This window comes from Macaca thibetana, chromosome 17 (assembly GCF_024542745.1).
Source record: "Macaca thibetana thibetana isolate TM-01 chromosome 17, ASM2454274v1, whole genome shotgun sequence".
Taxonomy (NCBI): domain Eukaryota; kingdom Metazoa; phylum Chordata; class Mammalia; order Primates; family Cercopithecidae; genus Macaca; species Macaca thibetana.
Window position 1 is genome coordinate 17,688,961 of NC_065594.1, and position 27,243 is coordinate 17,716,203.

At 38.0% G+C, this 27,243-nt stretch overlaps 1 protein-coding gene across 1 annotated transcript in view; it reads left to right on the forward strand.

Moving 5' to 3' along the window:
* The window catches only part of FREM2 (FRAS1 related extracellular matrix 2), a 180,171-nt gene extending 171,077 nt beyond the window's left edge, over window positions 1-9,094 (forward strand). The window contains 4 exon segments of the mRNA XM_050766107.1: window positions 254-380; window positions 1,270-1,457; window positions 1,969-2,115; window positions 3,435-9,094. Coding sequence (XP_050622064.1) covers window positions 254-380; window positions 1,270-1,457; window positions 1,969-2,115; window positions 3,435-3,938 — 966 coding nt within the window. The 3' untranslated portion in view covers window positions 3,939-9,094.
* The last annotated feature ends 18,149 nt before the right edge of the window (window positions 9,095-27,243 follow it).

Sequence of the window (27,243 nt, forward strand, 5' to 3'; positions counted from 1 at the left end):
ACCCAATAAACCAGTGGAAATGAGCTCAAGCAATGCTATTTAGTCCCATTCAAAAAATGACTTGACCCCACCAGTTTCGCCGTCTCAAGGACAAAAGCAATGTTACAGCTCTTTAAGGTGGCTTGTGAAAATTGCAGTGCAGTGCTTCGTGTTCTACAGTCAGTGTACAGTGAATGTGTGTAATCTGTGAACAGTATGTTAGCGCACCATCAGAACCACCCATGCATGAAAGGACTTTTGCCTTTGGTTTTAGGTCAGTGATCCAGTGGCTGCTGAGTTTAGCTTGAACACCCAAATGTACCTGCTCTCTAAGAAGAGTCTCTGGTTGTCTGATGGATCCATGGGATTCGGGCAAGAGAGTGATATTGCTTTTGCAGAAGGTATCACTTTACAAATGAAAGGGATACTCTATTTGTCATGTATATCTTTTGCACTTTGCTTTTTGGGGATTGTGTTTGAGGGGGGAAATTATAGCTTCTTTCATGGTTTTGAGAATGTAACTGAGTCTTTACTCACGCTAGCTGGTGTGGGAAGTCATTGCAATTGGGTATATGTTACTGGGTATCTTTTTATTCTGAGGAAGCTAATCTCTAGCTGTCTTACCTAAGTGACTTTTGGCACAAGTCTAGATGATTTTCTTGAATGTTTTTTTCAACCTGCATAAACTTAAATGCTGCAGCTACAGGAGATTGTAAATGCCTCTTAAGTGAAGATTGTGCCTGCCTTGCTCAATGGTGTATATTCAGCACCTAGCACATTTACCTAGCAAAAACACCTGGCATGCCTGGTAGGGGTTCAATAATAGTTAGGAAATAAATAACCGAACACCAGGGGGTTTCATTAAACTCTCTTTCAGAAACAAATAAAGTTAATTAGACTTTTTATTGATACTTTCTTTCTTAGTGTTATTCCATATTGTATCAGTATATATCTTATCAACTTATTTTCGTAAACTGGACTTGAACCACAGTGGGGTATTATTAATGTCAAATTATAGGCCAGACCTTTGAAATTATTCCCACTCATGGCTGAGCATCTGAGACTCAACAAATCTTTAGTCACTTGTGGTTAGTCTGCAAAGTGGTCTTACCTGAGGCCTGGGAATGCACCAGATCTTGAAGCTCATACAAACAGGCCTTCAACATTTGATAATAGATGAGAGTGGCAAGTAAATAATCTCTGTATCCTCATTGTCATAACCTGTTTACAGTGTCATATTGATACACCTTACCACATAACAGAAATAACATTTCCACATCTCTAATTCAGGTGATATAATTTACGGTCGTGTCATGGTGGATCCTGTCCAGAACCTGGGTGACTCCTTTTACTGCAGCATTGAGAAGGTGTTTCTGTGCACTGGAGCTGATGGCTATGTTCCCAAATATAGTCCAACTAATGCAGAATATGGCTGCTTAGCCGACTCTCCTTCACTCTTATATAGATTTAAAATTGTGGTAAGTGCTTTGACCCAAACAATGAGCTAGACAGATTTTTCAAAGTTCAGCCTCCTTGTCTTATATTTAAAAACCAGGCTGGGCACAGCAGCCATACTACAGTCTCAGCACTTTGGGAGGCCAAGATGGAAGGATCACTTGAAGCCAGGATTTCAAGACCAGCCTGGACAACATAGTGAGACCCCATCTCTACAAAAAATTTTTAAAAAGCCGGGCATCGTGGCACATGCCTGGAGTCCCAGTTACTTGGGAGGCTGAGGTGGGAAGCTTGCTTAAGTCAGGAAGTTCAATCTATGATCATGCTACTGCACTCTGGCCTGGGTGACAGAGAAGGTTCCCATCTCTTAAAAAAAAAAAAAAATAGAAAAACAAACAAAATGATCATTTTTTGTAAACCAAATGGTGACATTTTATAGTAATTTGTACTTGCACAAAACAAATAGGGAAACATGCTGTCCTGGCAAAAGCTGGCATTATCTACAGCAATCACCACTTTCCTTACTGCTTAAAGGACAAAGCTCAGCCAGAGACACAAGCGACCAGTTTTGGAAACGTCCTATTTAATGCCAAACTAGCAGTGGATGACCCCGAAGCCATTCTCTTAGTGAATCAGCCTGGATCTGATGGATTTAAAGTCGACTCAACACCACTCTTTCAGGTAGGCCAAAAACAAACTCATTTGTAATGGCTATGTACCCACATGCAAGTTACGGAACATTTATATGCCTCAGATGTCTCATATGTAAATAGCAGTAATGGTAATATTGCATACAGTTAACAGGAACATTGAACAAGATATGGCATAGAAACTACATAGCCACTTACTGGGCATATGGTGAGTACTCCATAAACCCAGCTTTTATTATTTTTGTTAGCAATAGATCTGGCTTTCATAGCTTTTATCACTTTTATTAAGGTATTAATATTATTTTAAGACTATGTGTAATGAAGAGTCTTATTTAGCCCAGAATGTAAATCTGTGTCTGACAGTTGAGTAATCTGCTCTTCTTATTCAAAACATCCTTCCTGCTAACTTTTCACGCACATCTTAATTAGAGTGATCTTGTGTGAACTGCTGAACTCAGGAAAGCAATTGTGTACAGCTCCACTCTCAAGGATTTCAGAAACCAAGATACAAACTCCTGACTCAGGGATCAAAGGTGGATGGGGACACAGGCAGCCACCACAACACTGAGCAGACAAATGCCACAAATTTCAAGATGTGCTTACGCTGTAAATCTCTGTCAGAGCAAGTGCACCCTTTAGGATATTTACTGAAAATTAACCCGACAGGACGGCCTGGAGAAATGTGTTATTTTCATTCAACCTGAGGAAGGAATCTTAAGAAAGCGTGTTTGTTATTCCGAATCTTTTCAAACAAGAAGTTGAAGTATGATATGTTTTATTTTTATTCTTGCCATTAAATCTCAAAGCATCTGACCTCTCTAAATCCTTCATGCTTCAAAGACTCATCAGGAAATTCATCCTTTTCCAAAGCCCCAGAAAAGCTTGAAAATTGATTTTTTTCCCCTATGGTCTTTTATGCAATAAGCAGCAAGACACGGTGAAATGAGTCCCGAGGTTCAGAAGATTTGAGCTATAGTCCTGCCTCTGCCACTAACTAGTTGAGTAACATTGGGCAACTCAGTTAGCTGCTGTATATTCTTATTTACTCATTTTTTTTAATGAATACACTAGACTCTATAACCTATTAATAGGTCTTTAGAACTCTCCCATTCTATGACAACAAGTACCAAATATTCACTCCCTTAAGAGTTGCATGGAATGTATCATACAGTGCTTTGCACAGAGCCTTGCACCTAGTACTCATTCAAAATTATTAAGTAAGTTAATTCTGCAGACTAAAATAAATCATCATTTATTAATATCTCTGCCATTAATTTCTCTTGCAAAGAGTGGTGAATTAGGTTGATATGGTATCTAGTATCTCCTAACAAATAGAGTTGTGCTTTCTAGGTCGCTCTGGGCCGAGAATGGTATATACATACGATCTATACAGTGAGATCAAAAGACAATGCCAATCGAGGTATTGGCAAAAGAAGCGTGGAGTACCATTCTCTGGTGAGTCAAGGAAAGCCCCAAGCCACCACCAACAGCCGGAAGAAGAGAGAGATCAGGAGCACACCCTCACTGGCGTGGGAGATTGGTGCTGAAAACAATCGGGGAACAAACATCCAGCACATTGCCCTGGACCGCACCAAGAGGCAGATCCCCCAGGGGAGAGTACCTCCGGATGGCATCCTCCCCCGGGAGCTCGACAGCCCCAGCTCTGCAGTCAGCCTGGTCACTGTGGTGGGAGGCGCCGTGGTAGGGTTACTAACCATCTGCCTCACTGTCATTGCAGTGCTGATGTGCAGGGGCAAGGAAAGTTTCAGGGGGAAGGAGGCCCCAAAGGGCTCCAGCAGCAGCGAGCCCATGGTGCCCCCACAGAGCCATCACAATGACAGCTCAGAAGTTTGATGACCGCAGGTAGAATTCACCTTTTCCTTAAGTGCGTCGGAAAAGATCACCATGGAACCCTAACTGCTTCTGGTAAACCATAGAGGATGGAGGATGTCTGTGATGAAGCTGCTCAGAGAATATGACTGTACTAATGTACTTTGATTTGAATTCTCCATACTCTTTTATGCATCAAAGGACAAATTAAGACATCTTTCCTCTTGCCCTGAAGGCAGCAACAATGTACTCACATGTACACAGAGCCATGGATAGATGGTGAGGAATGTACTCCTCATTTTACACATATTCTCTATGCAGTGGAGACAAATGTATTAAAAGGTGCTAACAGACTCTCTTACAAGTATAAGAGGAGTCTACTGTTGCTATTTCAGTGTGAATATTGAAGGTGCAATTATCACATTGTTTATTCATTGTATAACAGATTATTACTAGAAAGGTTTTCCTTGCTAGTCTGGAAAACTGGTGAACACACTGTTTATTATGACAAGTTTTCAAATAGGTGAAGACAGCGTAGCATTGTGACCAGGGGTGGCTCAACCCACAAATCAACTGATCCACTACTTGGGAGACAGTGGAAGGAAAGATGGAGGGAAGGAAGTTCACTCACTTGAATTTGAATTGCTTCTCATTCTCATCAGACTCTCCTTGTTTTGTTTGCGTATTTAATTTTAAATTAAACCAAAGAATATGTTAATTCTGGAAGAGATTTTTAAGAGATACTGCTCTGTTTGGGCATATAGTGAGTAATGGCAGAGCTCTTGCATGGTAATATACCTTATTGGTGCTCAACATTTGTGGGAAATTAGAAGGTTGGTGACATTTTGGTGATGAATAAATGCCATAGCATTAGAGTCGCTACAAGACAATGTTCTCTAAGAACTGAACCTAGATGTTTGCAGTATTGAACCCATAAATGATCATGAGAAACATGATTACAAATATTGAAGGGAGAAAGTGGTATGGATTAATATAATGTGTATAGTCAGAGTGCCTCTTATACATACTTTATAGAAGAAAAGAACATTTTGACAGATGACAGATGAGGTTATCCCTCAGAGTAGCATAATCACACAATAACATTTAGAACTTAAATTGACTATAGGACATTTAATTAACTTTCTCTTCAGCGTCTGGTCCAAACGATGGGACTCTCTGCAACTGTCATTCCAGAAGTGGTCTTGGAGGTGGCCAGAATCATTGATCATATTTTTCTTTGATTCCAGAAGGCATCACTCTGGCATCCCCAGTTTAGTGAACTGGTACAATGTGGTCCCTCTGAGTGTTTAAAAATATCATTTGTAACAGTGCTTACCATTCACCTCACAAATCCAAGGAACTTGAGTGAGCTTCCTTGGCAAGCCTCTCATTGCCTTTCTGCATCAATGTGTTTGTTACCAAATGGCAGACATTTTGCTTAGAAAAGGAAAACTTCAGCTTTCCAAGAGCTAGTAAACATGTTTCAAAGAAAAGTAAGGTCAGGAAAAAAGAATAATGCCTACAGATTATCCTTCAATTGCTGGTTAGAATCCCCTTTCACTTCTAGCCATAAGCTGGCCACACTGGACATCTTGGTCACTGCAGATTTTTAAAAGGCAAACTTCTCAGATCAGATGTGCACATCTTAATTTGGTGTCTGTAGTATCAACCATTTCTTGATCAAGATAAGGAAGCAACACTGATACTGAGAGAGAGGTAATGTGTCCAATAGTTGCCTTTCTTTTAGGCAGCTCTGCACTTCATATTCAGTCTTTTAAAAATAGACTGTAGTATCCTTTCATTGGGGAATTTACAAAAATATCACCTACATCTCAAAAGTCCCACTAACGGCTTATACAAACAAAGTTCTGTGTAGCCCAGGAGTTTATTTAGCAAGATAAATAGTGGTAATTTCTTAATCATTCCCCTTTCCTTTGCTTTACCTTCTGGCAGATGCCTAGCTACTTCTTTGGTTACCTCGTAATTTTTATGGGAATGAATGTGAATTAGGGAACTTCAAATGGTGCGTGGACTTTTCACAACTTACCATTGGGTTCAATTGATGTAGACTGTTAGAGCAAGTATACTCAATCGACTTGCTGATATTTTAGTAGTTAGCAGCTTCCGAGCCTGTTGTGCAATTTTGGAGTCTGTCAATGAATACAGCAATCGGTGAAGCGTTACTGTAAGATGTTTGTTTTGAGCCTTTGGGTCAGGCTGGTTTTATACCAAATTTGACTCTACAATGCATATTCTAATGAGGCTACTGTATATAAATTGGAGAGCTTATAAAATACAGAACATTTCTATCCTATCCTACCAAATATTTATCCTTCTCTGTCCTCTATTCTCTTACTCTCCTCTCTCCCTTTTTCCTTCCCTTTATTCCCTTGAAAAGAGAGAGTCTGTGGGAAATAGGCAGATACAGCTTTTTAAAATATAAAGTACTTGGGATTTTGCATTATTTTTCTTAATATCTATTTACTAAATATGTAATTTAATATACATTAATTGTTTTTTGAAACTCTTTTTAGTGGGAAGAATATGGTAAATTTTTTGTTAAATAAAATAGACCTTATGTTTGCATTTTGTTTTTGGAGAACTTTCCTGGTACTATCAGAACAAACACATAAAATAACTTCCCACAGAGAACAGGATATAGCAGTAATAGCTCCTCAGATACTCAGTGGCTTCTGACTCCAATCAAGGTCTTGTTGATGCTATATAGTAAAAATAAAACCAAAAATAAATATTATACTAGCGGCTCTCCTAAGCATATGAATCATGAAGCACTGAAATATGTATTTTAATGATGATCTTATTTATTCCCATTTTTGCCCCTTAGTTAACATTTACTGATGCTCACCTAGGATTGGCTATTCTGAGAGAATGCATAGAAACCAAGCTCCACTTTCTGTCCTTGGGAAGGCTATAACTGAATGCAGCTCTTTATTTGGACTAACGTGGCAGGATTTGCATTAGATTCTCTCCTGAACCGAAACCAAAACAGTCATATCCGTGAACCACAATTAAAAAATCTTTCTAGAATAACAACAGCAGACTCCACTCTTGTTTATCTAAAAGAGCCCTACATGTTATGGGTCATTCTGATGACAGATTTATACAAAATGATTCAAACCAGTAACTTAACAAAATTGACCTTCGCAAAGCCTCACTGGGGGAGTGACTTGGAGAGCTGTGGGTGGCCCTGCGTATTCTTTTCCTCTTAGTAAAAGATAGGCCCACTTTATTCCAAGAATAACAGATAGCACATAAACTCTTCTTCCAACTCGTTAGCAGCATTAGCACCTTCTGAAGTCCACCCTCTCAGAAGAATCCACAATGTTTGAACAATATGCATGAAGGTCAGCTAACATCCTGCTGCAAAGTCACTGCATAGCATTTATGATAAGAAGGACCAACGCTAGGCTCAATATGAAGGGATTTAGTTCTGTAAGCAGCAAAAAAGTGTCTTTATCAAGTCATCTTACCTCTAATTCTTTTCCAGTGTACCAACTCCAAAGTCAACATTAAAAATGTAAATGGACCTCTATAAATATCACAGAGAGCTTTTCCTTATACATCTCAATGCTGAGAGTTAAAATATTCACAGGTTAAAAATTATTTAAAGTACCGATAATAGAGCTAAATATAATGACATTTAGATTTTAAAAGTTGGATATTTTATTTCTGCTTTTTGAAAATACTTATTTAGTATTAACTTGGAATCCAATTCGGTCCTTTAGTAAGTAAAGAAAATAATATGTTTAAAAATGTAAATGTTTTACAAATTTGAAATTTTCATAATTGTATTAATCAGAAAACAAGCACATTGCCATTCTTTGAAACTCATGTTTCTAGACATGACAGCAGTAATGAAAGGGTGAAAACAAGTGTCTTCACTAAAGTATGGCAAATAAATGGGACCCACATGTTCAACCCGTTCAATTTACCAAGGTTCAGAAATATGTAATTTAGCGGGAAACTGTAAATCCCAGTGCTATCCCAGCCACACATGCACACACACAGATATAAAATAACCAAACCTCTCATTTCTAGGAAAGAGATAACACTAAAGGCATAATTTTAACTGAAATAGTTTCTATGAAGTTTTACAAAAAGATCAGCAGAAAGCTCATTTGTGAAAACATGGGAGCTTCTTTAACATTAGTTCCGAGGTTAATATATTTCCCGGAGGTATTTTCTTAGAATTGATTGCAGTATTGCATGGTAACAACATTTAATTTTTAAGGAAACATTATATATAGGTTCAAATTATCCCTTAATGTCAATTTCTCCCCTTTTCCATATATTTTGATACTAAGAAACAAAACGCTTTGAGATTTTGGTAACTATTTTGATAAAACATTTTAAAATAGAAGGACATGATATTTTTCTGTAGTTTCCACCAGGAAGAGTACATCAAAAACTTTGTAAGGAAAGAAAACTGACTCTCTCTGAACTAATGTTGATAAAATATAGTAATGTCTCCATTTATTTTATTAGGAGAAAAATCAGAACATTAAATTTGCAAACTTTTAAACAGCAGTAATAGTTCCTTAGATGTTCAGCATCTTTCTTCCCTATCTTTCAAGCACATTTAATTTCTTTCCCCTGGTATTTGTTTGCTCTGTGTTTTTTCAATATTTTGTTTTGCTAAAGACCAATTGACAACAACAAAGCTGGTCCAGCCAGGACACCTACTTTTGCTTTTCTTTCTCTCTCTTTCTTTCTTTCTTTCTTTCTTTCTTTCTATTTGTTGAACTATAGGTTTCTTTCTCTGAGATGTATTTTTCATTCTTCCAATAATGCTCCCTTTTTCATTTCAAAACCATTACCACTTTCAACATGTAATTAACATCCTCATTCATCAGAAAGCTGGTAAGTCCACACAGCATTTGTGCAGTATCCCTTCTGTGTAAAATTTTAAGGCTTTCAGATGAAAGAGAAAAGAACTTCCTGCAAAAGATCAAAAGCATCATACTGAATAAAATGATGACAATCTGTGCCTTGATTTTTCTCTCAGTGGAGGTTCAACGTTGACATTTAAGATGTAAAAAAAGTTACTTTGATGGTTTAATTAAGAATAAAAAGTCAAAGATCACATGTATGCAGTTCTTTTGGATGACTGAATACCTTAAAATGAACTAAATAACTGAAATAAATTGTTAAAATGTTAACAGCATTGAAGTTTTTAAAATTATAATTATTCAATGCACAATGTTCTTTTACTATGCCAAATGTTGCCTACACTGATTACATGATTGTCACAGTTTAAGTGAATTTCTACTATGGATATTTATTTTTCCCAATGTTTGGATCATCCTCTCAGAAAAGAATTATCAGTATTGCACCTCCAGAAAGAAGAAAAATAAGAATGTAAATTTTTAAAAGCTAGCATTAAAAGTAAAGAGCATTACAATAAAAATCACTTAAAATAGAGAAAGGCAACTACTGAGTAAGAAGAAAAGATAATTTCTGTAAAAGCTACATTTATGCACATTACAAAAAGTAGTAGAAATCAGTCTTTCACTGTGACTTCAGGAATTGAAATTCAAGTTGTTGGCAAGATATATATACACACACACACACATGAATATACACATACATATATATACACACACATATATACACATACATATATATACACATATACATACATATATATATATATATATATATTTTTTTTTTTTTTTTTTTTTTTTTGAGATAGAGTTTCGCTCTTGTTGCCCAGGCTGGAGTGCAATGGCACAATCTCAGTTCACCACAACCTCCGCCTCCCGGGTTCAAGTGATTCTCCTGCCTCAATCTCCTGAGTAGCTGGGATTACAGGTGCCCGCTACCACGCCCAGCTAATTTTTATATTTTTAGTAGAGACGGGGTTTCTCCATGTTGGTCAGGTTGATCTCAAATTCCCAACCTCAGGTGATCCACCCACCTCCACCTCCCAAAGTGCTGGAATTACAGTGGCGTGAGCCACCACACCTGGCTGGTCAAGATATTTTTAAAGCCTGTTTGTCTACAAAAGAAAACTCTATCCTGGACAAGGAGCTTTGTGTTTTATAATTGTATTACATGCCTGCTTCCTTCCCAAGTGCCCTGCGTAACACTAAGTGAATTTATGTTTATCTAGCCTCTGAGTGACATATCTGTGTGTAATGGAATTATTTGCAGAACTTAATAGCCTTTCTTATTTTCCCATGAGAATTTTTCAAAAACTCTCAAGGTCTAGTTTTATCATATATTTACTAAGTTACTACATATTGGTGGACATTGACGTTTATTCCTGGGAATCTAATTTTGCAAACAATTTGGAGCTATTCAGTCATAAATTCATGTCAACAATAAGTCTTGCTGCCACTTGTGTTTCATAACTACACTTGCTTTCCTTCAAAATATATCAAGTGTTTAATATAAATAAAGCCCATATGAATATAAATGTTCAAATGGCCAAGTTATTCTGGTGCATTCTATAACTTAATTTCTTATGCTAAAATCACAGATTCCCATAGTCTGCAATGAATGTCAGTTATTTTCATTCTGGTTCTGGAGCCTTGAACTTAGCTCTCTGGACTGGTACCTGTGCTCCCACTGCCACTCCTACTGATGGTAAAACTTTGCCTCTCCCCAGTAGAATCCACCTTCAGGGTCCTGGCGCCTGCCCACTAGTTATAAAGAGTGTAGCCAGAGGCTCACCAGGAGCAATGCGTATTTTAAGGAAACAACATATTTGGACTGACCAATTCTTTGTCCCAGAAAGCAGTGTGACTAGACCTTGCTATAGTTAGGAAATCCTGCCCAGTGCACTGATGAGGATGAATTAACTAATCTGGTCTTTACTACCAACGTAGTCTTGTCACCAAAGTTAATTATCAATTGATTTGTTATGAGGTCAGATTTTTAACATGAGGCCACCATTGTTTAATACCAAAAGGAAATGCCAAGACAGCTTGTTTAAGACATTGAAGAATATCCCAAGAAAAGTACAAAATACAAAAAAGAAAGTGAAGTGGAAGAAAAATAATTGCTATGTCAAAGATCTTCCAGAACTTTCAAGACTGGGGAGAGAAAAACATCTATGTTGTAAGAGCAAGTTTGACACTGTAACAGAAAAGTGCAGCTCAACCAATCTTCACCATGGAAGAAAAACACATGGGTAGACCTTTCATTGTGGTGTCTGAGGCAGGAGTCATGAGGCAGGATAAACTGGTTTAAGATTGGCTAGTTTGAATACTTTCAGCAGTCTCTAGGGCATAGGGACAGTCTCTAGTTGTCTTGTACCTAGTTCTGGGGTGATTAGCTGGTGTGGTGAAGAAATGTCCAAGCTGCTAGGGACAGGGCCTGGCCTTCAGGAAGTCTGAGGAAGGGAACCAGAGAAGGCAAGAGTCATGATTTAGTCCCTAAGAATATTGACAGTGAGAGAAAAAGCCACACCCAGAGGCACCCAATTTAAGGGAAAACCCACAAACCAGACTTGGTCAAGGTAAACCTGACTAGGAAAACAGACTCATCAGGAACAGAGGCAGGGCGATCTGGGACTACACCCTATTGATTCCTCCCTACCCTTCAACCAAGCCAGTAAACTTCCCTCTAAAAACCTTGACAGTCATCTTTGAAAGTCTTACTCCCAACAGCCCAAAGAGCATTCCAGGGTGTTCAGATGGCATCCTAGTAATTTAAATGTGACTAACTGCAAAGTGGCAAAGGGTGGTGGAGAAAGTTATTGAACAGCGCATGATTAAATCTAAAGGAAATTGGGGCAGGTCAGAAGCATTCATAGTGGCTATCAGGGAAAAATGTTTGAAAGGGCTATACGCAAAAAAGAAGTGAGCATATTTCCTCAAGTGTTCCACAGAGTTGATACCATTCCAAAGACAGTGAGTTAGACACATCTAGGCTCCGTGAGAACACACCATAGCTATGGCCTGATATGATTCAAACGTGTTTGATGAGGATGGGACTCCCATGTCCCTCCACACCACCACTACCACCACTTGGCTTAAAGAGAGACCACTAAATTGGGAGGTACTGGTAATTCCCTAGTGTCATAAAAGAAGACCCCAAAGGCAGTGACCAGAATCAAAGAAGATTTCTTTATAACATTATGATTTTCTGTTGGTATGATCCACATACTGTGTTATTTTTACAGACACTTGTGTGTACATTAAAACAGGTGCCTCGTCTGTGTAGATAATTGGAAAAAAGTAGCCCCATCCATGGAGATGAAGACCCCAGGCTCATAATTTGGTGTTTTTAAATGTAGATTGTATTATTATATGGGTATGACAATGCCAGCAGATGAGGAGAAGATCGCCATTAAAAACACAACATGTTATACTCACAGATCGCAAGAGGAGGAGGCACACTGCACCATGGAGGGCCATATGGAGAAGCCTCAGGATTGGTCAGGTGGCAGAAGGAGCTGGGGAAAGCATGGGTAAACCTTTCATTGTGGTGTCTTAGGCAGGAGTCGTGAGGCAGGATAAACAGACTTAGGACTGGCTAGTTTAAATAATTTCAGCAGTCCTTAAGGCATAGGGACTGTCTCTAGCTGTTTGGTACCTAGTTCTGGGGTGATTAGGACATGTGAATAATGGCTTAGAGTGTGGGCTGTGGATGGGTTGGTTTGCATGTGAAAGCCATACACACAGGCTAGTCATCTACTGTCTCTAGGAATTGGCTAGTCCTGGGAGAGGCAGTATCTCCTGGGTCAGCAGGGCCCCAGATGTCAGAGCATCAGAAACACAGTTAACACACTTAGTAAGTGGAAGAGGACTTTTCACAGGGAATGCATATTGGTAAGTCAAGCCAGTGTTGTGCTGGGATATTTTAACAATCAGCTCTTTGAAGAAAGCAGAGTCCAAAATAAGCTTTTGCTGATTTCCTAATGCAAATGCTCCCATCGTCATCAATTCCAAGTTATCAATGTGACATCAGCTAGTTGCAAAATTCCTGGAAATGTAACAATTGACTCTTACCAGCCAAAACATGTACACTTCAGCACATCACTCAAAGTTTTTGTTTCAGTCCTTATGTGCATCCTCTGTCTTGAATCTTTGTGCACTACACAAACTACAATATCACAGGCAGAGGACACAAATTTTTTGTGAAGCAGCGGTTTATAAACCCAAAGTAATTGGTGAACAAAATATGATTACAACAGCCATCTCTAAAGACCAAAGAATTGATGTCTGTAAAAGGGTAATCTTTAAAAGTTTAGCCCAATGTCTCAAGTCAGGTTTCTTGGGTGAGTCCCGTGTTTTAGGTGAGGGCTGTTTCTGTCACTAAGGAAGGAAAATTTTGGCCAAAATTAGTGGCAGCATCTATTGCTTGAAGGGCTTTAAAACTGAAATGAGAATTGATTAACATGATCTGAGGCTTTAAGATAGTAATGAATATTGTTCAAGTATTAATACTTTCCTAGAATTATTGAAAGATTATGTGTTATAAGTACAGGGAGCAAAAGAAAAACACTGAGGCTAAGTTCCTTTTCAGATAGAACTGAATAAAATCTCATTAGACTTAGGAGATGTGTGGGCCTAGAGATGATTTTGTTGTGAAAATAATTAAAATATGAACAAAAACCTACATATGAACCTGATTTCAGACTCACCACGTACTCATGTCTACTGGCTCTATAATTCTTCCTCTAAAATAACCATACACAACAGAGATGGGGAAAAATTGAGGAGCAATTTGAGCTCTAGTGACATCAACCAGCCCTCTAAGTAAGAGATCTCAGCACCTACCTCACGTAATACTCTCCTGCATCTCTGGAGACTTGCTACTCCCACCACAATATAATAGGAGTGGAAGTGGAAGTCTACAGAATACCATGGCTTAGTGAACACAGTGGTAAACAAAGGCAGCATTTCTCATACCAGAAGAATAGTTCTTGGCTGGAGCAGCCCAGGGTAAGGAGACCAGGTGAGACACTGTATTCTATATTTAGAAACAATTAGTAATACATTTACAGCAATATATATCTATTCATGCTGGGAAGAGAAAATGGTCCTTTTTTGGTAAATATTTTTGTGATATCTCATTGCTAGTTGCTCTACATGTTATCTCATTGGATCTTTATGATGATCCTAAGAAGTAGCTGACAGAGCAGGAGCATTGCCATCTTGGACAAACACCGCCATTCTGAAGTTCCCCTCAATCAAAAACTGCCTAAATCCAAAGGGCATCAGCCTAATGGCTAAGATCAGCATGACCATAAACCACAAATGACATCTCCAACCAGAAACACTCCAACTCTAAGATAAACCCCTCCCCTACCAGAGACATGCCAGCCTTGAGATAACTTCCCCTCTGGTTGGAAAGATGTCAGCCCCAAGATAACTGCCCCTCCAGCCAGACATTCCAACCCTGCCATAAACTTCTCCCCCACACAGAAAACATTCCAAACCTGTGATAAGCTCTCTCACCCTAAAACCAATAAATACTCTTACTCTGTAAGAGAGAGCACTCCTGACCAAAAATCAGCCAGAAGCCCCTCAGGTTTATTCTCCAAAATAAACCTGTCTTTGACTGTTGAGCCACTTTTCATGTTTCTTTCCTCTTTCTTTAACTCTTACAGTAGCCTTGTTTCTAATAGAGAGAAGAAAAACTTGAGATTATTTTTTGCTGTTTTAGTATTTCTTTTTACCTTTGCCAGTCCTTCAATACCTGTTAAACAAATTATATGTATTAAATTTAGGACTGACTCCATCTTTCCAATCACTGTAATTACTCTGTCTCTAAACTAATCCCATTCTTTATTTATTGATCACCATGAATGTACAGACCTCATCCACTGTCATCCCCTAAAGTAAGTGTTGATGTGAAAACTGAAATGAAGCTGGCACAGCATTGTAGGCAGTGGGAGAGAAAGTGAACATGTGTCTGGATCCCAAGGAGTGGAGATGATAAAATGATGAGCAACTCATTTGGGGTGCCACTGGAATATTGATTCGTGACTAAAGTGGAGAGATCATTGGCCACCTATAAGGGAATAAGGCTGATCTTCATGGTTCCTCCTTTCCAAGATCATCTCTGTTTTTTCTGTGTTAGCAACTTCTCAGTTTCGATAAATGTCAAATCCTCCAGTGAATGGGGCCATGAAAACTTTTAGTCTGTCTCCATCCACCATCATTAAACATGTTGGACTTCAGGAATCGTAAGCACAATAAAATCATTTTTCCTCTTAACAATTATCTTTGGCCGGGCGCGGTGGCTCAAGCCTGTAATCCCAGCACTTTGGGAGGCCGAGACGGGTGGATCACGAGGTCAGGAGATCGAGACCATCCTGGCTAACCCGGTGAAACCTCGTCTCTACTTAAAAAAATACAAAAAACTAGCCGGGCGAGGTGGCGGGCGCCTGTAGTCCCAGCTACTCGGGAGGCTGAGGCAGGAGAATGGCGTGAACCTGGGAGGCGGAGCTTTAACAATTTGAAACAATTTTAATATAACAATATTTTTATTCTAATTTTTTTCTCGTATCTTGTCTCAGTATCTTCCCATATGGAACAACTCTATATATCACAGAATTACTTTTAGGGACCCATTAAACATGGCATATTAAGTTATTAAGTTATGTTATTTCTATTAAAATAACCAGAGAGGAGTGACATTAGTAAAAATAGTAGAGTAAGAACCTTTGAAAATTCACCTCTCCATAAAAGCAACAAAAATCTGACAAATAATGTGATAGAATCAGCTTTTTCAGAACTTTGGAAATTAACCAAAGGCTTACAGAAATCTGGAAACATGTGTTCAAAAAATAAATAAATAAATAAATGAAAGGCTAGCTCTCCAGAAGAACAGCACACTTTATTGTGTTTTAACTTGCATTCCCCTTTCCCCCAGCTCAGTAGTAGTCTTGAAAAATAACAGCATTCCTGTTACAAAATACAGCAGAATGAAGTAGAGCTTGAGTGCTTCTAAAGCATGAATGGAGACAGCAGTGGCTCCCAAGCCCCAGTTCCATGCTGCTGCCTAGAGAGTGCTGGGGGCTTTGGGATAACAAATCCAACCCAGGGCCCCAGGGAGCAGTGGGGCCCAGTAGGACCCCATGCTTCACAGATGGTCCTACTTGTAGTCTGTACTTGCCATCCTGCTTCTCTTCCTGGCCTCTGCTTTCAGGTGCAAGAAGCAGGCCCAGACCACTGATTGCAGGGCCACCCTGAAGACCACAGGAATGGTATTCACCAGATAGACACATACCCAAGTGCCACCTTGGACCTCTGGGAAGCAAGGATGGGTTCTGCCAGCATGAGTGCCTTTCCCACATTGCAATTATAAACCCTCCTGCTGAATGGACGGGGCTCTTCGCTATCTGGAGTTCATCTTAACATTGGCATTGCTTCCCTGACTGACCGCTGCAACTACCATAACAGGTGCTATGAGACTGGTGGCAAAAGCAAGAACAACTGGGAAGAGAAGTTCCAGTATTATTGCCTCTCTAACATCTGCCAAAATATGCAGAAAACACTAGGACTGGCTCAGCATGTTCAGGCTTGTGAAACAACAATGCAGCTCTTGTTTGACAGTGTTAGACGTTTAGACTGTAAACCACCCCTAGACAGCCAATGAGTCCCGTATAGGTATTGCTGACAAATATTTGGTCTTTAAAGAAGTAGCTGACAGTTGGTGACAGTAGATGAAAACAGAAGAGCATAACTGTTGACACAGAAATAATGCTTTTTCAGCATAATGCCTTATTTTTGTGAAAGGATTATTTTAAGAACTTTTAACACTATAAATATGGGGAAGTCTTCACTTAGAAGTATATGTGTTTACCATGAAATTATAAATACACACTCATGCCTGGAAAGATCTGACTCTTTTTTTTCTGTTTTAATTACACATAATAGTGCTGTTTCTCTATAACCCACTGAGCAGATAACTAAGTCATAGTTCTGTTAATGACAGGAACATTTCCACGTCTGTTTGCTTTGTAAAAATGGATCCATCAACTGGTAATCTCTTAGGGATATTGACATGTTATGCAATATGCCTAAAAGGTGACGTGAACAAAAATCAGAGGGACAGCCACTCTTATTTTATGAATGACTAACATAAAAAAAGTCAATTGAATGCAGTGGCTCACACCTGTAATCCCCACACATTCCAATGGTGAGGCAGGAGAATCACTTTAGCCCAGGAGTGAGACCAGCCTGGGCAACACAGTGAGGTCCAGTCTCTGTAAAAAATGTCTAAATTGGAGAAAAGCTGGATTTAATGAAATAAAAAGTTAAACAGAACACACATCAGAGCACTACTTGCTGTTATACTTTAATGTTTATTTCCTAGCACTTGCTCTTACTTACACATTTTGGGATTATTTTTAAAGACTGAAACCTTTTACTAATAGTGGTCTTAATAAAAATTGTTCTTGAAAAAAATGCAACCTAAATTTAAAATTCTGTGGACAGGTCAGGCAGCAGATTGGGCACAGTAGAAGAGAAAGTTAATGAAATATAATTCAGAATACAAAAATAGGCTGCCCAAAACCATGGAAAACATGAGAGGTTAAGAAATGTGGCGGCGAGATCAACATAGTCTAGGTATGTTTGGAGACACCAAACAGTAGATTCAAGAAGCCAAATGAACCCTAACCAAGTTAAGATTGTGGTTCACAGGGACAGAGCAGGAAATATGTTACATTTACCAGAGGAACAGTTATACAGAAAGTTGATTTCTCAACAGCAATTATTAATATGAAAGCCAAAAATCAGTAGAATGGTATCTTTCATGTGATGAAAGACAATAGCTACCAACCTAGAATCATCTAATGAAAATATGTGTCAAGGAAAGGAGAAATAAAGGATTTTTAAACAGAGATTCATTACCAGGATTAAATATGTATTACACATTTTATATTATATATTACATATTATATTATATATAGTATAGCATATATATTATGTATTACATTGTAAATATGTATATATTACCAGTGTTACAGGTACATTTAGGGGAACATTGACAATATTATATAAAAATTATAAAATGTCTAGTGTTTTTATAAGTTACAAGACAGAATTACAACACAAAGTAACTATATATATAATTTTGGAGGAATGCAAATGGAACTGAAGTATTGAAAATTCTTTGTATAATTATATAAAAAGAGAGACTTTTTAAAAGTTCTAACTAGAATATTAACATACTAGAAGTAGCAGTATATAAAACCAAAATAATATCACAAATCCAGGTCAGTTTATCTGACAAATGCAAAGTTGGTTTAACATAAGCAAATAATGTAATGCAATTCAGCACATTTAACAACTTGATTTCCCAGCCTGAGCAACATGGCAAAATCCTGTCTCTACAAAAATACTAGCTGAGTATGGTGGCACACACCTATAATCCCAGTGATATAGGAGCTAGAAATAAATTATTTAGGGAGATAGTAAGGGTAAAGGAGTCCTCAGCAAGGCTTCCCTTTTAACAAAAAGCAGCCCTGAAGTAATTTCTTTTTTAACAAAGAGCAGCCTAAAAAATCAAGCTGCAGACATAGATAAGCAAGCTGGAAGCTTACACAGGTGAATGTCAGCAGCTGTGCCAAAAGAGAAGTACTACCTCAGGGTCAGGTATGTTCAACATGGAGGCTCCATCTTCCCTTTTTGTCACCACATGTACAGTAAAGAAGCAAGCAACATGGCACCAGCTAGATAGAGAACCCATCTGCATAATAAAATATTAGGGTGGGGCAGCCAGCTTTTTTGCATGCTATGCAAATGGCACACCTAGCCCTACCCAGTTTTTCACACCTTATGCAAATAGCACACCTGGTCCAACCAATCATTTGTGCCCTATGTAAATCAGACACCTGGCCTCCTCAAGCTCATCTACATAACCTCTTGCATTTTGCCACAGACTGGAAGACCCACTCAGGACCCCTCTCTCCACAGGAGAGAGCTTTTCTCTTTCTTTTGCCTATTAATCATCCACTCTTAACCTCACTCCTTGTGTGTCCACATCCTTGATTTCCTTGGTGTGAGACAATGAACCTCGGGTATTACCCCAGACACACTTTACCAGCTACTCAGGAGGCTAAGATGGGAGAACTGCTTGAGCCCAGGAGGTTGAAGCAGCAGTGTGCCATGATCCTGCCACTGCAATTTAGACTGGACAACAGGGTAAAACCTTGCATCAAAAAAAAAAAAAAGTTAATTTTTAAATGATTATCTTGCTAGATGCAAAATAACTACCTGATAAAACACAACATTTATTCATAATAATAACTCTAGAAAACTAGTATTAGAAGAGAACTTCATTATTACAATTTTAATAGTAACATCCATGAGTTTTGCCCCTCAGCATTTTCACCTTATAGAATCCTCCTCTCTTGATTGTGACTGCCTCTGGCTATTAGAATTTTGCAGATGTAGTTAAGGTCCCAAATTAGTTAATCTATGAGTTAATCAAAAGGAAGATTATCCTGAGTGAACCTGATTAACCTGATTTAAGCCCTAAGGTGACAGCCTTTTCTTGCTGGCTTGATGAGGAATTGTTGAGGAATTCCACATGGCCAAGAACTGTAACCAGCTTCTAGGAATTTTAGGCAACCTCTAGGACTTTAGGATAGTCAGCCAAGGGTCAGCAGATGGCTGGGGACCTCAGTCATTCCATCACAAGGAAACATATTTTGTCAACAAACTGAATAAACTTGGAAGCAGATTCTCCTGCAGTCAAGCCTCCAAATGAAAATGCAGCCCAGCTGACACCTTGGTTTCAACCTTGTAAGATTCTGAGGAAAAGATCAAGTGAAGACCTGCCCAGACTCCTGACCTACGGAAGCTGTGAGATAATAAATGTTTGTTGTTTAAAGGTGCTATGTTTGTGGCAATCTGTTATGCAGCAACAGAAAATGAATATAGTAACGATATCTACCATGAAAACAAAAGGCCACCATCTCCATACTTACTGAAAAATATTATTTTCCCATTGCCATTTCAACAAGATATGAATGCCTACCATCTCTATATTTAGTTAACAGTATTCTTGCAGTAGAAAATAAAAAGAAACAAAAACTCTAGGAATTAGAAAGGATACAAGACTTACAATTTATAGATGATATGTCTGTGTATATAGAAAATCCAAAAGAATCTATAGCTAAAATAGTCAAATAAGAAGAAATATAACTAAGTGTAGCAATATAGCTAAAGTATTCAAGATCAATATACAAAATATCAATGTTATTTCTTTTTTTTTTTTTTTTTTTTTTTTTTTTGAGACGGAGTCTCGCTGTGTCGCCCAGGCTGGAGTGCAGTGGCCGGATCTCAGCTCACTGCAAGCTCTGCCTCCCGGGTTTTTACGCCATTCTCCTGCCTCAGCCTCCCGAGTAGCCGGGACTACAGGCGCCCGCCACCTCGCCCGGCTAGTTTTTTGTATTTTTTAGTAGAGACGGGGTTTCACCGTGTTAGCCAGGATGGTCTCGAACTCCTGACCTCGTGATCCGCCCGTCTCGGCCTCCCAAAGTGCTGGGATTACAGGCTTGAGCCACCGCGCCCGGCCAATGTTATTTCTATAAGCAAGAAACAAACAGAAAATAAATTAATTAAAAGATAAAATTTGTAATTGGATAAAATGTATCAAATATTTAGGGATCTAAAATACATATGCAAGACCTCTATGAGAAATTTTTTTAACTTTGAGAGTTAATAAGATAGACTATTAAAATATTAATAGTTTGGGGAAACTCAATATAGCCTTTTCTCTCTAAATTATATATTCAATTCAATTCCAATCAAAATCCTTGCTTTGTAAACCTTGACATTTTGATTATAAAAAGTATATGAAGTTTTTTCCTCCTTTCTCTTCCTGAACATTTCAGCTCACAAGTATGGGGACAAAACAGGGAGTTGTGTTGATCCAGAGTGAGGGATTGGGGCCTGAATGAAATAAGAAGGGCCCTAGTGGCAGAGTGTCACCCTGCACAGTGCTGGAGGTCAATTAAGAGCATGGCTGTAAGGTGGACAAAAGAAATGAGGTATGAAAGACTGAACAATGTCAGGAGGCATCCACACACAGATGGAGCATGGGTCTTCAGCACCTAAGGGAGGTGAGGGTAGGTCATCTGCGTAAGAGGGCAGCCTGGCACAGGGTGTCTGAGGAAGGATCGGGTGAAGATGGCATCTACTTGGGAGGAAAAATGGCAGAGGCAACCAATGAAAGGTAAAATAGTCCCAACTGGGAATCAAGAGTGCACCTGCATAGGGGCAGGGACACAAGAGGCTGTTTACACACTCGGGGTTAAACAAATAACTAAATACAGAAAATCCTGGAATAATGCCATTTTGTTACAACATTGATGAGAAAAAGAAATCCTAGCCAAAGCCACTGTATGTATGGAGTTTACATGTTATCCCCATGTCTGTGTGTGTTTTCTCCAGGTTCCCTGGTTTCCTCCCACATCCCATATCTGGGCACATTACGTTAACTGATGTGTCTACATGTCCCAGTCTGAGTGAGTGTGGGTGTGTGTGAGTGTGCCATGCAATAGCGTGTCCAGAGCCGGTTCGCACCTGGAGCCCTGAGTCACTGGATAGGTTCCAGTCATCTGCCACCCTGAAATGGAATAAGCATGTTGGACAAGGAACAAATAAATGAATGCAAATTACTGTAAAATAAAAATTTGTAAAGTTTATGATAACCTTACAAATGCTGCAATACACAATGATGTGGTACAAAAGTGCTCTATGAGCCTACCATATTTGTAATTGGTTTTAACTGTATGGAAGTAGGAGGTGATCCTTACAAATTGCACTTTGCCAACATTCATTTCTTGATTTCACTCACCACCACTACAATTGCCATCACTCGCTGATTCACCAATCATTGGGTAAATAATATCTTTTTATTACTCTTCCTTATATGTATGTGGAGCTAACATTTATTTTAATGTTCAACCTTACAAGTGGTTTTGGTCTTTATTTACATTTGGTGATATTTTTGTGGCCAAAAATATGTCATAGGAACAGATCTCTTGCTTGTATCAATTAGCCTACAGTAAAATTGGTTTTGTTTCACATCTTTCACTTAAAGTCAGACAGTTCCCAAGAAGACCTATTGATCATGTTAAGTGAGGATTTACTGTATTCTAAGGATGAAGGGAGCCAAGTTGTCTCAGAAAAGTAACTTACAAATATAGTTGACCCTTGAACAACATGGTTTGAACTGTATGGGTCTACTTATAAGCAGTTTTTTATTTCAATAAATAGACTGAAATTTTTTTGGAGATTTATGACCATTTGAAACAGCTTATAGATGAATCTGCATGGCCTAGAAATAAACAAATTAAGAAAAAGGTATGTCACGAATGCATAAAAAATATATGTAGATACTCATCTATTTTATTATTACTACCATAAAATATATACAATCTATTATAAAAAGTTAAAATTTATCAAAATTTACACACATATGGTACATGGTACCATTCACAGCTGAGAGAAATGTAAACAAATGTTAAGATGAAGCATTAAATCATAACTGCATAAAATTAACTATAGTATGCACTGTACTATGGGAACGATTTCATAGCCACCTACTGCATCTGCAGTGAGCTGAAGTGTTGCAGGTATTCCCTTAAAATGCCTTGTGATGCTAATCGTCTCCACAGAAGCGGTTCATCTGTCCAGGAAATTGTATTTCACAGTAAAAAGTGATGACTTATGGTTCTTGCATATTTTTCATTTTTTTGTTTAGTTTTGTATTTGAGACTGAGTTTTGTTCCTGTTACCCAAGCTGGGGTACAACAGAGTGATATCTGCTAACTGCAACCTCTACCTCCAGGGTTCAAGTGATTCTCCTGCCTCAGCCTTCTGAGGAGCTCAGATTACAGGCGCCCGCCACCACACCCAGCTAACTTTTTGTATTTTTAGTGGAAACGGGGTTTTACCCTGTTGGCCAGGCTCGTCTCGAACTCCTGACCTCAAGTGATCCACCCGCCTCAGCCTCCGAGAGTGCTGGGATTACAGGCGTGAGCTATCACGCCTGGCCTTTTCCATTGTTTTTAATGCAATACTGTGAAACTCAAATAACACCATGGAACCCATACAAAGTGCCACCATTGATGCTGGAAGTGCTCCCAAGAAGTAGAGGTCATGACACTGTATTAAAAAGTCTGACATTGTTAAAATAGAACATTTCTGAAAAGAAAACTATGCTTTCTTACAATTAACAAATTATAAACCATTGAAGAAAATAAACCATGAATCCATATTGATACAAGTAAATGAATAAATTGAAAGTTTTAGGAGGAAGAGAGATATTTACATAGTCTCAAATGACCTCCCCACAAGATACTAAGTAACAGGACAAATCAAAATTGTAGGTCACATGATAAGATGCAATGAGACTGTTACAGGATCACTTCTGTACAGGATATACTTGACCAAAGATGTAAAGTCTCTTTGTTCCCCATACCTCAGCACGACACAATATCCCATGTAACAAAGCTACACGTGGACCCCCTGGAACTAAAAGCTGAATTTTTTTTAAAGTGTGATCTAAATGTAATCACCATGAAACATCAGAAACACCCAATTGACGAACATTCTACATGACTGGACTTTACTCTTTGAAAGATTCAAGGTAATAAGGTCAAGGGAAAACTGAGGAGCTGCTCCAGACGGAGTCTGAGAGACACAAGAACTAAAGGCAATCCATGGGTCTCAATGGATTATGCAATTTTTCTTAAAATCAGCACATATTCTCATGATGCTTTTCAAACTAGCTTTTGATTTAGATGTAACTCATTAGTAGATCCTACAGAAGAGGATAGTATCATTTCATATAGAGGCTCAGATTCAAATTCAGCAGCACCTGGAAAGAGAATAAAAGAATGATGCGCCTTACCTAAAATATTTCATAGTTAACTAAGTGTAAGTCAGTAAAAGAGAGAACTTTATCTGTGTTAATGAGAAGGAATAATATGTATGTATGACCACAACACAAAATTACTGTTTAATATTAAATATAATCTGCCCATAGTTGTGCATTGAATTAATTGTCATTGCGGTTAAGTATCAGAGCTTTTGGTTTTCTCACTCTTCATTCCTGTATTCAGCAACCATGTGACAATAAGCACTGGAATTACAAGATGAAGATGAACAGTTCACTCCTCAAAAATCATATGCTATAACCTGAAAAGCCAAACAGGCAATTTCTTTACAGAATCATAGATACCATGACAGGCATAAAACAGGACACTATTGGAACACACAGAAGGGACACCTATCCCAGTTTTGTGTCAATATTGCAGCATTTTGATGGAGGCAATATGTAGGTTGATATCTGAAGGAGAAGGAAAAAATATGGCACATAGAGGGAAGAAGCAAATGCAGAGAGATGAGAAAGAGCACTGTGGAATTCTTTGCAGTCTAGTTTGGCTGAATGCTAGAGCAAAGGGGTAGAGTAGGGTATGTGACAAGAACCACATTGATGTAGGAGTTTTCATTGCATGCCAAGCAGCTTAGAGCATTTTCTGAGTGCAAAAGTAAACCAATGACAAAATAAATAATTGGAGATTTTAAACATCACCTGTCAAGGAACTGTTTTTTTGAACTCTAATTGTTTGGCTAAGTATTACTAGATGACTCTGGTCTTTTGGCCTTAAATTACTACCATGACTTTCAGAAGTTGATGAAGGCTTTGTTTCTGGAGTGCAGTTTCACTGTGCTAGCTCACAGTTCCCCAGGGATGGCAGAAAGGAAGACGGTGTAGAGTCAGAACAAAAGAGATAGACTTCTTGAGACTTTTTAAAGCTATGGAACATGAGGAATTAATGAAACGTAAGTATACTCTCCATTATGAGTATTTATGTGTTCCTGTCCTTCACGAAATTTATATGAGAAAAAACACTTACTGTAATACAACAATAGAGAGGAAAGCCACTTGCTATTTATAGTTTATTTCAGGAATCAATTAATTAATCTAAATTTAATTAATAAATTTTGGCAACATACGTTCTTCTACTTCTCTAGTTATATTTTCTGTCAACTCTTGCTGCATCTGAAATAAGCCAACTATTCATAATGTTTAAGTTTAACAAGAGAAATTATCATGGAAATGATATATCACTTATAAAATGTGATCTTTCTTACTTTTAGAGACAAGACCTAACTTGAGGATTGCGTAAATAGAAAAATTAACTACATAAATAAAATAAAATTCCTACTTATTTTAAGTTTAGATAAAAGAGAATATATATGTGTAATGCTCTTGACATTAGTCTAATAAAAATATGGGATATATATCTTTCAGAAGGGTGATGTTTTCTTTTACTACTTACAAAGGTTACACAATTCAAGTCGTATTTTGCAGCAAATGCATTATTTTCTCATTCTTAGCAAAACTCTGACCTTTATAAGGGTTCAATCAGTTTTTCCACTTTAGTAGATTTCTCCTTAAAATAAACTTTCCATTTTCCTCTTTTGGAAAATTAAGATTTTAAATACATTCCCTGTTATGAACTTTTCAGGATAGAATCTTAAATATGTACCTGAAGAAAGTGGTACTGCCACATAATATGTGAAAAGTCTACTGGCAAAATATTAAGTAAAAATATTACTATATCTGCGTTACAACTAATATTTTTACATATGAATAAAAAAACTTTGTCTCCATATGGAAAACAAAGATTTTGAAAATGTACTTGAAAAAAGGAATATAGATTAAAACCAGTTTACCAACTTAGTTTCTTTGTTTCGTGACCTTCTAGAATCAGAAACACAGAAAACAATATATAGCCTTTTAATTGTAACTTTTATGCTTTTCAAAAAGTAGCAGCATTTTTTGAAACATCTAATTAACTATAGTTCTCTACTTAATTATGAAATTGTATGGGGATACTTCAAACTCTATTGCAAGTGTTCCCATCTAGAATGTTTTTATTTAAATCTTTTATGCAAAAGGTGTTCTCTCACTGAATGTCCAGAAAAGGTTCTAAAATTCTTTACTAAACATAATACTTTTTGGTGATAATGACAATATGATATACAATGCCTTTACCAATTTTTTGGCCAATAGCTTTTGCAATATTTTAAGAGACAGTTTTCCATAATCTTTCTGTGATCATAACATTGTAGACAGGCCTTATAAAATTAGTGACATGACAATAGCATTACTAGAAAAATTTTATAAAAGTAATAACTCAATACTAGATAAAGGGAGAAGCCTTTATTGAAAGAATTTTACATTACCATTAATGAACATTATGTAAAATGTACATTTTTAAATGACTTGAATTTAAAAATTCTTAATGTAATGTTATCTTTTCCCCAAAAGCTCTTCTTATACTTCCTATCTGTAATAGATTGTATTAATTTCCTTATACCTCATTCACAAATGCATTCATAGTACATACATTTTACTAGATAAAAATGAAATACCTTTCTCATCAGCTTGCTTGTTTTTATACTAAAGAAATAACTCTCTAGATAAAGAATATTTTTTATATAAGAAATTTTAGTAGGGGACTTTTTTTTCTCTCTTGGTAGAAGTAGTTGCCCAACCCCGGAGTGGGCTCCTCCTACATACATTTTTTTTTTTAACCTTTCACTGACCCTTGAACACTTTACCAGTTGCTGAGGGCAACTGCCTTTGGGTAAGAGACACCAGATCAGATATAAAAGCTCAGAGGGTAAAGAAACAGACTCAGAACACAGGCGGTGCTCTGAGAAGGGGCACCCAAAAACTTTGGAAAAGGGTCTTGAGTGATGATGATTCCAGTGTTGTCCTGGCTGTTGGGAGGCTGGGGTGGTTTTCCCCATATTCACGAAGGGGAAATTAAAACTATTATATAACCTTTTTTTCTTTTTGAGATGGAGTTTCGCTCTTGTTGCCCAGGCTAGAGGGCAAGGGCGCAATCTCGGCTCACTACAACCTCCGCCTCCTGGGTTCAAGCGATTCTCCTGCCTCAGCCTCCCGAGTAGCTGGCATTACAGGTGCCCTCCACCTGTAAAATCATGCCTGGCTAATTTTTGTATTTTTAGTAGAGACAGAGTTTCACCACGTTGGCCAAGCTGGTCTCTAACTCCTGACCTCGTGATCCGCCTGCCTGGGCTTCCCAAAGTGCTGGGATTAGAGGCATGAGCCACCACACCCAGCTTAAATGACTTTTTAAAATTCTCTTTTATTTTATTCTTACCTTCCCACTAAATCACACATTTTCCTCACATTTCTCTGAATAGAAATTCAGAACTTTTATCCTCGGAATTTTTACTGAGTGACTTAATACAGTACCTGGCACAGATTATGGAAAGGAAAAGGAGAGAAAAATGTCTTAGTGACATTAATCATTGTCCTGTTTGGTTAGAAAAGGGTGCCATTAATG